General features: G+C 27.6%; 2 protein-coding genes and 1 long non-coding RNA gene across 6 annotated transcripts in view; 2 read left to right on the top strand and 1 right to left on the bottom strand.

Annotated features, from left to right (window-relative positions):
* Positions 1–1177, top strand: part of LOC114130295 (uncharacterized) — a 2977-nt gene extending 1800 nt beyond the window's left edge. The window contains exons 3-5 of the mRNA XM_027995238.2: positions 175–279; positions 659–817; positions 985–1177. Coding sequence (XP_027851039.2) covers positions 175–279; positions 659–817; positions 985–1062 — 342 coding nt within the window. The 3' untranslated portion in view covers positions 1063–1177. The remainder of the gene's footprint in view (positions 1–174; positions 280–658; positions 818–984) is intronic.
* LOC126551378 (uncharacterized) overlaps positions 1–2439 on the bottom strand; it is a 10550-nt gene extending 8111 nt beyond the window's left edge. For 3 of the 4 annotated variants that reach the window (XR_007605275.1, XR_007605274.1, XR_007605271.1), the window contains exon 1: positions 1947–2140. This is a non-coding gene — a long non-coding RNA (uncharacterized LOC126551378). Of the gene's footprint in view, positions 1–1946; positions 2141–2295 lie in introns of those variants that run through there. The other variant, XR_007605273.1, reaches the window with a different exon arrangement.
* Positions 2369–12552, top strand: LOC114130272 (probable cytochrome P450 6a14). Its single transcript, XM_050204489.1, has 7 exons — positions 2369–2729; positions 7275–7503; positions 8451–8745; positions 8814–9230; positions 10261–10453; positions 11638–11904; positions 12159–12552. Exons 2-7 carry the CDS (start codon positions 7307–7309, stop codon positions 12326–12328), a joined length of 1539 nt encoding a protein of 512 aa, XP_050060446.1. The 5' UTR covers positions 2369–2729; positions 7275–7306; the 3' UTR covers positions 12329–12552.

The following is a 12552-nucleotide window of genomic DNA, read 5'->3' as shown; positions in this document are numbered from 1 at the left end:
TCTTATACCAAAAATAAAAAATAATTTTCTATGATAAAAAAATAATAATAATAACTGTAATTGTACTTTTTAAAGTTTTATAAGTGTATGTTATTAATTATTATTATCATAGATACAAAAATACAATTCACTATGTTAAGATAAAGTTATTAATTTTATTTATATTATTTTTAGGGTTATATTCATCAAATAATATTGGGATTATGTATAGTTAGTAGTATCGCGTCTCTCATAACAATTATAATTTATTGCATTTATGCAAGTAATATGTATGATTTAGTAAGTATTTATATGTGAATTATGCTTATGCCTCTGTGTATTATTGTTTTATTTACAGCATGGCATTTAACATGGTAAATTTTCATTTTCTCGAAAACTATACTAATGTTTTAGGAAGTATTATTTTGAAAACATCGATTTTGAAAAAATAAAATATTTTTACTATATTTCATCTTTATTATTTTTTAACAATATAAAAGTAAAACGATTAAATATAGTAAAAAATATTGTTTTATGATGACTTCAAATTGTGTATAAAACTAATATTTCCAAAAACTTTTTAAAACACAATACGCTCATAATTTTTCATATAATGATTGTTTGCCGTGTACCTATATACCAATAAAATATACATAATTGTATTGTTTTAATTTATTAGCATGATGGTATATTGAGCGCTCTTTTTGAACACCGTTCCGTTTATTCTCGAGACAACTCATTAAAACGTCTCATTTCAATAATGATGACAAGAGCCACAATACCATTAGAATTCAAAGCTGCTTCTGTTTTTACCATAAACTTAAATCTACTTATCAAAGTAAGCAGAAAAATAATCATTTATCTATTTCAAATATTAGAATCAAAGTTTAATTTATTAATATATATGGTTCCAAATTTATTTGGATTACTTAAAATGTCTCAATTGTTATTTTTTTGGAAAAATTATTATAAATTATAATAGGTACACATTTGTATTTATTTCAGATTCTAAAATGTGTATACACGGTGTTTAATGTATTATTAACTTCAATCAGTCGCAAATTGAAAGAAACTGCAGTATGAAAACAAAGTATATAATGTATAAATAAAGGCATTTTTAGTGATTTCAATGATAAAAACGTTTTCATTTATAATTCCGAAATGTTTTTTTAAGTCAAATTTTATTTTCATATTTTAAATAAAAATGTTTGTTAGTTGTTTCTTATTCTGTTTATTTTTTTCAACTCTTAAAACGTCTCTTCACAATATTATGATTTTGTGTTTAACAACTCGCACTACTATCGTTCACCATCCTTCAATAAAATATCACAATCCAAACCCAACATTTAAAACTTAGTAGGTAAAGACATGTTTATATTATATGATACGTGTACGTATACTATAGTCTATAGTCTATAGAATTAAATTATCAAAATAAAAATATTATAATACTTAATTTGTTTTAGGACTTAATCGTTAATCGCAATTCAAATATTTATGATACATTAATACGTATAAAGTATTATTGACTTACACTAAATTGGGATTTTAGTAATAAATAATTATTGGTACATATCTCACACAATTGTTTAAACCTTTTTAATTTGCTTATACACTGTCGTTGTGCATAATACATACAAACATTAATATTATTGTACATAAATTGTAAATATCTTATGTTCAAACTTATATTCAAAGCCGTATCTTACTAAAATGAGTAGATAATGGATATGATCGGTGTTTTGACAAATTTATAACTTTTTAATATTAGATTTTTATTTTTATGGACGATAATGCGTAATAATGCGCAACTATAATGTCTCTATATCTATATTTATGCATAAAATATAAAATGTAATTCTATACTAAAATTCACATTAAAGACGACAAGATTTAAGAAAAAGTAACGTAGTATATTACCCATAGTATATAATATTACAGGAATACTATAAATACCAACTACATACCTATTGTTGAAGATCGTACATTTTTCGTCACGTTTAAGGATATATCTAATTATAACGAGTGCGATTTAATGACGACTGGTATAAAGACCGCGATTTTAAAAAAAAATTAAAAACATCTAACATCAAACTGCTGAAATGGTATAAATATGGCATACTTCAGATACCTACAGCAACAACATCAGGCTATAATGCTATAGTATATTATGGAATACTATATATTATATATAGTGCACTGTGCTGTACCACCGGGATGAAGGTCGTCTAAAGACCAAGTGATACAACTTTTTTTTTTTTTTAGGTATACATACATTATGTACATTATGACATTATACGTATTTTATACACTCACCTCGACCTGCATTTCGTCACCGGCCGGTTCCAATCACAGCACTCGCATAAATTACGATAATATTTTATCGACGACTGTCGTCGTTCGGATGGTCTATACGGTGCGCAGTTCTCCGACGACCGACGCTACGTTTCGAGCTCATCAGCAGTCGTTATAATAGTATAAAATATACCTAGTCAAATTCTGTTCAGCCGCACACCAACCACTCGTGTCTTGCATCATGGTGTATAAAATGCGAGCTCGTGGGTTTTTACCTCCGTATTAAAAACACATAAATAAGTTTATGATAATATAATTGTTTTCTCCAATTTTAATCGTTGAGTTTATAACTTACACATGTTTTATAACATACTACTACAGTGATCAACGGCAAAATCCAAAGACGACTGCTACCGCATAATTACTGCTCAAAATCCAACGCAATTTGGACATAGGTAGTATACTACCAATCTACTAAGTTTAATATTAAGCTAAAAATAAATTACAGTTATTGAAAATTCTATGCTTTAAAAGTTACTTTCAATCAATGTTAATGGAATTATGTTACAATATACGCCACATTTGTTAATAATAATTAATAAATAATACATTAGGCATAGTAAATTAAATTTAAATAAAAATAAATTATCATTTATTAAATTACTAACTTCAAAAATATAAAATATTTCCAGTTTTTTACATATTTCTATAAAATAAAAAGTCCTATAAAACAATCAAAAGTAATATTAAACTATTTTTCCCTTTCTGTTTGTATTAAAAAATTTAAAAAAAAAACCAATGTCAAACTCCTGATATTAACTTGACAATTATTCTCGATGTATCAACATTATTTAATGCACACGACTAGTATAGTTAATTAGATTCTCAAAATAATTTTATTAATAAACTAATAAGTATAATGATGATCGTTAAATAAATTAAACTTTTAAGATATTTAACTATTACATTATTATACAACCATACGTGGTAACACGTGAGTTATTATTTATTAATGATTTTTGTTCAGGGTAGTCACCATATATAATGTAAACATGTAGTGCTCTGTAAACATTTGTACAGTTTTTAAATTAAATTATAATGGAAATTAAAACATTTAATAAATTAAAAATTAAGGTATTATAAATAAGTATCAAATAAAATTAGGCTGAGCAATTCTATATAGGGTGAAGGTATCAAGTATGTCGTTATACTCGAGAGATTTTGATGACTATATAGAATTTCGAAAAATAACAAAAGAATACCAGAATACGTATTTCTTTATTTTTAACTGACGATTTTATTACCCCGATTTCAACATTTTTAAGCGCACAATTAGACCAACAAAATTGATTAACTTTATTTTTGTAAATAGTAAAAAACTAAAAACTATGTTTTAAATTTTAATGAATACTGGTAGAACTTATATTTTTGAAAATTGTGTTGATTAAATTATCGATTTTGATCCACTGATTTATCAACTATACTTAGTCCTTTAAAGTTTAGTAAATGTATTAATAATTGTAATTGAAATAATTGAAATAATTGGAATAAATTAAATTTACTAGAGCTAATCAGCTAAATATATTATAAACTATCTTTAAATGCAATTTCATATTTGTTGGTAATGTAATGACACACACTCACACACACGCACAAAGTATTCAATTTTGGGATAAATTCCTGCAAAAAATAGTTTATTATTTTTATTAAAACAAACAAATACGAATTATCTTACATAATACATAATATTATATAAGTAGTATTGTAGTAATTCTATTACTTAAACAATAACATCATTAAAGCGTAATTACTAAAGTCAGTAACTTATATTTGGTATATTACTATTCAACACTATGAATATTAATGTATACTTATTCAATAAAATTTTAAAAATTTTAAAAAAAATAACAAATTATATGTTTTCTAATAAATTTTATAGTGTCTATTACTCATATCAAAATAACTAACATTTAATAAGTATAAATACATTCTTTGGTTTCTCTTTAAAATTTGAATTTCAAAAACATAATATGTTCATAGTACGCCTTAATGACTTATATTTTAGCATGTATAGCTATCAATATAATATACGGTTATATTCGAATACCTTTTATACCGAATAGTTATTTAGACGTATAAAACAAAGTATTATTTAAATGCATAGATATAAAATAATACTTTTTTCTTTGAATGACGTACTTGTCATGTCTTAGTTATTTTTGTATACCGCGAGTAGAAAATGCTTGTTAGTGAAAGATTATGAGTTGTGATTGAATAGTGTGTACTTATATTATATGTCATATATGACAGGACCAAAAGTCATTTACTTAAAAGATTTCCATTATATTTCGATAAGTCTATAATTAAGATTTTAGTGTATTCATGAATTGAAAAAAAAACACTACTCATTCCTTCAAATTAGTAGATCCAATTATCGGAAACGATATATAAAAAAAATGTTAAAATTTATGTTAATGGTAGTTTATTTTATATTCGTCTCGATATTCTTTATGCGGATTGGATACAAGTTGATTACGCAGTGAAAATAAAAATTCGAATAAATATATTTTCAATATTAGGATACGCATCGTAATAGAGAAATGAATTTAATGAGCTAGTAAAAATCCTAAGATTTTACACGATGTATAAGTGGCAGGTATATGTTAAGAAATTTTAATAACGCTGGTACAACATTGTATCATAGTCACTGAGTATACCTACTGTAGGCCCTGCCTAATTACCAACTTAGTACCTACAACTGATTATTGACCCGATTTAATATAATATGATCTGTGCATAATATGTTCAAACAAATAATTATACTTCAGATTATTATTATATCTCAATGTCGTAGCATTCAATATTTCTAACAGGTGGGTCCATCATTATGCATAGAACATTCGTTTTCGTCATTGCACACTGCGCCGCGCGTGTCGAGAGTTTACAAGTTATAACAATAATATTAATATTACAAAAACGTGCGCTCCACACAATAATATTTACTGACGAAAAAAATAAAAACCTGTTTTCATTTATCGATGCAAGCAAGTGAAATTTAATGAAAAATATTAAGTTATTATTAAGAAAATTATAAAATGCACTTAAATAAAAAAAAATAATAATATTCTTTTAAATTACAATTTTTATGGCCACTTAAATTAATTACAACTGCTTATACTTTTAACGTGATAATTATATTTTAAAATAAATATTGATATATTAGTCGATCTCATCTATTATAACATCGATATTAGTGTGAGATTTTTTAAATTGGTATAGATGGTACATAGACAATAACTTATTAATTGGAATAATATTTAATACTTTAACTACAACATAATTGTTATTGGTAATAAAAATTTTCAAACTTCCACATTATAATGCCTAAAAATTATTAGTTATCATACATAGAGATTTCAGAAATTTTCGTTTATGCTCCCTAGATTTGAACATAATTTTTTTATCATATATAGATTACTAAGACACCTAGTTAAAATAATTACATATAATTACTTTATTATTTTCGCCTTACCGTCTATTGGCGTTTTTGGGCCAAGGTTTTACAATTTGGATTCGTATTTAATTGCCCAAGTGTAAAATGCTCGTAACCGTCATAGTAGTTTAAAATAAACGTATGTTTTTGTAAAACAAATCTGAATTGAATAATATCACATGTAATATTTTTCTAATAAATACTCGTATTATAATTACTGTGGTAAGTTTTAATAGTGAAATTTCGGAATTGTGCAAACAATCCTCAAATTTATAACAAGTTCAATGCCGTTTATTGATCCGGTCCTTACTTTTAACATATCATCTTTTCTTAAAGTTCTATTCTTAAAAAGTGATCTTTATGGAACCCTCCTAATACTTATTTTATCTGAAAAAGTAATAAGTTAATGTCAATTGTAGCTCTATAAAACTATAAAATAAACACATAAAATATAACATTTGAAATTCACAATTAGGTTTTCGTTTTGACCCCTTTTACAGTCATGCGTGTTCATTTATAATAATATTATAGGTATATCGTTAAACACATTATTCTACAAATCCATATAGGAATACGAAATTCTTCACACACTTCGCATAAAAACGTGTATACCATACAGGATATGATAGGCGATAGCACATGCTTAACTGTAAATCGGGCCTACTATAAATACAATCAATTTTAAAACTTTCTGTTTATATACAGAATATAAAAACTTCGTGCATGTTTCACATTTACACATTGAAATAAGATAGTGATCAATGCATTACCTTTGACTATAATTATGTTATCTGAACTATCTAACCTATTTTTAAAATATTCAATTTAGAAATTTTTTTTTTAACGAATAACGGAAAGTCAGACATTATGTATGTTATATATCGTTAGAACTGTAAAATGTATAAATGTCTATTACACCATCCGAAGAACATCTTAAACAAATTATAAACCATAAATTACTCAGCTGTCCGAAAATTTTTGACAAAAAATATTTTGCTTATTTATTATACAATTGAATTCCCGAACAAAATAAAACATATTCAGAAATATTTTAAGCTTGATCACATAGCCTATAAAAATGTTCGCAATCGTTCGTTTTTGTCAGAAAATTTTTTGACAAGCGGCATTCTTTCGCAATCATATTATAAAAAAGGTAAAACGTTCGCAATATTATACATATTTGTGAACAAAAGTTATAACTATAATAGATTTACTGTATGTCTGTATAGTTATTATAATAAATGACAAAATATAAAATCCAACATAAATACCTTAAGGGTTGCGTTAAATAGTGAGTCAATTACTTTCAATCTAAATCAATTTAGAGAGTCATATTTTTTAACGTGACAATGTACAATAGATTAGGTTAGGTTATTTTAATTCATTATATATTTTTCATTTTCCATTACAAACCATTGCAAATAGGTAAATTTAAATCGTATATTTCTTCGATCTATAATAACGAGTAAAACACAATACACGACATAATTATAACCTCTGTTTTTAGATACCAACGTACGACATCGAATTAAGTACATCATGTTTCCAGCGGCCGTCATAATCGTATTATGTTGTATAGTAGTGGTACTACTCCTTTATAGCTATTCGACATCCACGTACAAATATTGGAAGACGAAGTCGGTGATTTTTGCCACACCCGTACCACTATTCGGAAATATTAAAGACCAAGTGACGCTAAAAATGACCCAGGGCGAGTGCTTGAAAAATATTTACAAGTATGTATAAATGTATAATGTATGATAGAGACAAACATAAGAGTCAGTGGCGCAACTAAAGGATAACGGTTGCGGCGTTCCACCACAAGCCTGACACTCGTAGGGGACCTCCAAAAGGACCCCACGAATGGCTACAACTTATATACGCACAATTTATGAGCAATAGAAACCTTTTTTCCGGAGTAATTTAACCACGTTAAATTTATCACACAACATTTTCGAATTGATCATTATACTGATGGTGGAAAATCATTGTACTCATACATTTTTCTTCAGCCTTTTAAAGCTTAGAACTTTCTGTCTAATCATATTTTAATATTTTACACTAGAAAGTTAAAAATGTTGTTTAAGCTAATTAATTTAGCATCACTTCGTTAATAAGCCACTATTCATAATTTTGTCGATTAAAAATATATACCTATTTTTATCACAATTATAGTCATTTTTAAAAATTCCGGAATTATTAGTATTTGTAAATCTAGCTCATCATTTCTACGGGCCAGTCCACCACTGCTATACTATAATATTTGTCAGGTATTCTTTGAGTGTTTAAAGCGATTTAATTTTGTTGTATATTTTAAATAAAGAACTTTCCTCAGTTTATTATTATTATTTTTTTAAATTTTACCTAAATATTCGACTCTTTCATGGCTTATAAATTGTTTCTTATTTCTTCCTTGATTTAATTTTTAAAACAGTTTTTTATGATTTATCGTTGTCTTGGGATCTCTCAAATTTTTTCGACCCAGGCCTACAGAAGCGTAGTGACACCACTGGTTATATATATATATATATATATCGTAGAACACCTATAAAATATATTATAACATTTTACTTAATAGTTAACAGTCACACTAAAATTACATATTTTGCTACATTAATACCTAAGTAGTGTGTACCTAAAAGGCTACAACTTTATCTACAATATTTTTTGATGTGTTACATAGTGATTTTCCTCGTGAAAAGTATGTGGGTATATACCAGTTACAAACGCCGACATTATTGCTCCGTGACCCAGAAATCATTCGGTCGTTTTTGGTGAAGAACTTCACACATTTCACGGACAGAGGATTCTCGTACGACGGTCACAGAGAACCGTTGACTAAACATCTTGTCAATTTAGAGGGTGACACGTGGAAAACTCTACGACAAAAGCTCAGCCCTACGTTCAGCTCTGGTAAAATTAAAAATATGTTAGGAATGTTACAAGGATGTGGAGTGCAACTTATTGAATACATGGAAGTAAGTAATAATAAAAAAAAAAAATTAGTAGCAAAATAAAAAAATACGTTTCATTGTTTATAATGCAGGCAACCATCAATTCTGGAAAGACGGAATTCGAAATTCGTGATCTAACAGCCAAATTCACTACGGACGTGATTGGCACATGCGCGTTTGGACTGGAATGCAATTCACTGAAAGACTCGCAATCCGAATTCAGAAGGATGGGATGTGCGGTGCTCAATTCTTCTCCGTCTTTAGCATTGGCTAAAATAGTCCGAGTATTCTTCCCAAAACTTTTCAAGGCGTTGAAACTCCGTACGTTCCCAGCCGAAGTACAACAATTTTTCTTGGGCATCGTAAAGCAGACAATTGACTTCCGAAACACTAACCAAGTGCGCCGGAATGACTTTATACAGCTGTTGCTTGAAATTAAAGATCAAAATCAACATCAAGAAAACGCGATTGGTTCAATTAAACTGACTGAAGAGCTGATCGCCGCTCAAGTAAATACCTACATAATATTATACAGAAATAAAAAACAGTGCCAATAATAATTATTCCTCGTACATAGAACCGTTCACCTATACAAAATAACTCTTCTAACCTTGGCTTCTATTAAACTTAAAGACTTATATAACTATTTAAGTATAAAAGGCCATTTCATTGGCGACTTATTATTTGAATATTAATTCAAAGCGTTTTAGATAGTCTTATAATATCATCGGTATTATTATTTACACGCATTACAGAAATATATAAAAATTACATTAAGCAAATGTAATAGCACCAATCGGCTATTGCCTATTTGCCTAAAGTGCCATTTTCTCCCATTAAAAAAAAAAACAACCAAAAAACAGGTGTAAACTATTTACTACAATATTGTCCTCTATTATAACTCTTATTCAATTTTATCATGATATCATAGAACTAAAACACATACCATCTAAAGAATCAAGAAATAAGAATGTTTGATGAAATTATATAACATCTCTTTTTAATATATTTTGTACTTTTATTACAATTTATACTAATAAAAAAAAAAAATGTCCTTTCTGTTAACAGTTGTAACTTTTTTTGTTATGCACTATTTAATAAATCTAGTAAAATAGATAATAATTTATGTATTATTATGTTAATATCATGTTATGTGCCTATTGTACATTTGGACCTATATCATTCATCAAATATTATTTACTTTATATTTTATTATTTCATAGGTATGTTTACACAAATTATTTAGTTAAACCTAATATTAGTTAAAAGTTAACAGATTAATTAAATTATCAACTGCCATCTATATGTTTTATTATTACTCAATAGATAATATTTATGATACCTAACTGATAATGATTAACATATTTAAAACATCAATTTGAGGAAGAGAGTTACGAAGATACGAATTTGATTACCAATTTAAATGTAAACTTTATGTAAAACAATTTCAGCCTCTCCTAAAATTCAAATAAATTTCCTCTGCTTATATGATAATACAGTAATAATATAGAAATACATACATAAACTTGTATTTCAAAGGTATTCGTGTTTTTCTTGGCCGGCTTCGAGACGTCCTCCACGACACTGAGTTTTTGCTTGCACGAGATGGCCGTCAACCAAGACATACAAAACAGAGTATACGAAGAAATAAACGAGACAGCCGAAAAGTATGGACTGCCCTTCTCTTATGAAGCAATCGCGTCGATGAACTACTTAGAACAATGTCTGAAAGGCAAGTAATCCGCACGTCTGACCATCGTTTTTACATATTAGTTAATCAATTTTGTAAAAATTGCAAGCTATTTTGTAGTAAAAACATAACAAATTTTCTTTTTGTATCTAAGCTCCGAAAATTTAAAAATATTTTTTATCGTTATAATTTTTAAGTTTACTTTTTGAGTGATAATATACATTGTTAATTTCATATTTGTAGCAGAATTATTTTTCGGAGTATTTTGGTTCATACAAATTGAAATTCGGAGTAGTTACTGAATTATAAGTATTAACACACATAATAATAATTCATCAACTATTGTCCTAATTTCGATTTTTATGTATCAAAACACTCTGAAAAATCTGATACATAATAAGAACTTAAAAATATATAATTATTCAAAAAAAAAAAAAAAAACTCAAGAAATATAACGATAAAAAATATTTAAATATTTAACATAAAATGTTGTTTTATTTAAACTGAAAATTATAAAAAAATTAATAATTTCTAAAACATCAATAAATTATTAAATAATGAGTGATATTGTTCGTTAAAATAATCGCCCGTTACATGGATATGCAATATAGGTATATACAATGCATTTATACACACACATGCAGTAAGAATATATATTTTGGTTTTTATACAAAATATTATTACTACAATATGTTTAAAAATAATCAAATTTTATTAAGAGTACCTATATTAACCTATATGTACATAAATCTTTTTAATAGATATAACACCCACATTTACAGCATATTTGAAAACTAGTGCACTAGTCATTTTGAACTATATAGGTAGTATTAGGTACTGCATTTCCACGAGTTTCAGTTATTAGTTATTTTCTATTTTAGTTAGCCAGGTATATTCTCTAATCTATATTCATATTATTAAAATTCATAGAAGAGTTACATATAAACAAGTCAGACCTGACGCCCCCAATAAAAAAAAATCCATATATATATGTTGTATAATTAGACACACCACACACAAGTGTCTATAATAATTAACCATAAATTATCGATTTTTGTGTAATTTTTCTGCTTTTTTGTTCGTTTTTCGGTCACTCCGCCATAAACACTGCGTATCGACACCTCTTTGACGCACGTACCACCCCCATTTGACGCGGCATGCACCTCGTCTGGAACCTAACCACTAAACACATCGTCGAATATACTCCAAATACATACCTACTACAGAAACGATGAGAAAATATCCACCTGTACAGGCGTTGGTCCGAGTGTGCACCAAACAGTTCCGGGTTCCCGGCACAGAATTAGACCTGGATGTGGGCACGGCCGTACTAATACCAGTGTACGCGATACATCACGATCCACAGTACTATCCGGAACCAGACACGTTCAATCCGGATCGGTTCGCCAAAGACTGCAACGGAGGCGGTGGAGACAACGGGAGACCCGCTGGAGTTTATCTACCGTTCGGCGATGGCCCGCGCATATGCATAGGTATAGAATATATCTACGTTTAATTTTTATTTCATACATAATAATGACAGTCAATTCGATCAAATAGCAAACTATTATCGATTTCAATACAAACGAAAATTCAATTTAAATACTACATTATTTTATTAATTTTAATAGTATTTATTAATACTCCTTCTCCGGGATGATTAAGAAAAAAAGCTCATGAGAAAATTTTTATTTAATTTAAATTTATTAGAATCCCAGTTGTACCAATACATAATACTTTTTGACAGGTATGCGATTTGCCATGTTAGAAATGAAACTGGCATTGGCTCAGTTCTTGCATAGCTACCTGGTGACGTTGAGCGACAAATCCTGTGCGCGCATCGAATTCGAACCTGCGTCATTCCTGTCATGCCCGAAAGGCGGCATATGGTTGAACGTCAATAAACGAACACATTGAGACCGCACCGCATTGACCGAGATTTTTATATTAGATACCTAGATGTCATTTGATTACGTGTAATTTTAAATAAACCTATTATATAATAAATTATATATTTTAAACTTTAACTTTATTTTGTACAATTTTTATACATATATAATACAATATATTTATATATTGATAATTAATATATTATTTTTTATTACCTATTAATAATAAAATATAATAATATTATCAAGTTA

Source organism: Aphis gossypii, chromosome 3 (assembly GCF_020184175.1).
Source record: "Aphis gossypii isolate Hap1 chromosome 3, ASM2018417v2, whole genome shotgun sequence".
Lineage (NCBI taxonomy): Eukaryota > Metazoa > Arthropoda > Insecta > Hemiptera > Aphididae > Aphis > Aphis gossypii.
This window is presented reverse-complemented; position numbering and strand designations above follow the sequence as displayed.

Bases quoted from the DNA above. Each gene is read 5' to 3' on its own strand.
- LOC114130272 (XM_050204489.1), top strand. From the start codon at position 7,307: ATGTTTCCAGCGGCCGTCATAATCGTATTATGTTGTATAGTAGTGGTA. The intron at 9,231-10,260 runs GTAAATACCTAC...TGTATTTCAAAG, and splicing joins AAGAGCTGATCGCCGCTCAA to GTATTCGTGTTTTTCTTGGC. The intron at 11,905-12,158 runs GTATAGAATATA...ACTTTTTGACAG, and splicing joins TGGCCCGCGCATATGCATAG to GTATGCGATTTGCCATGTTA.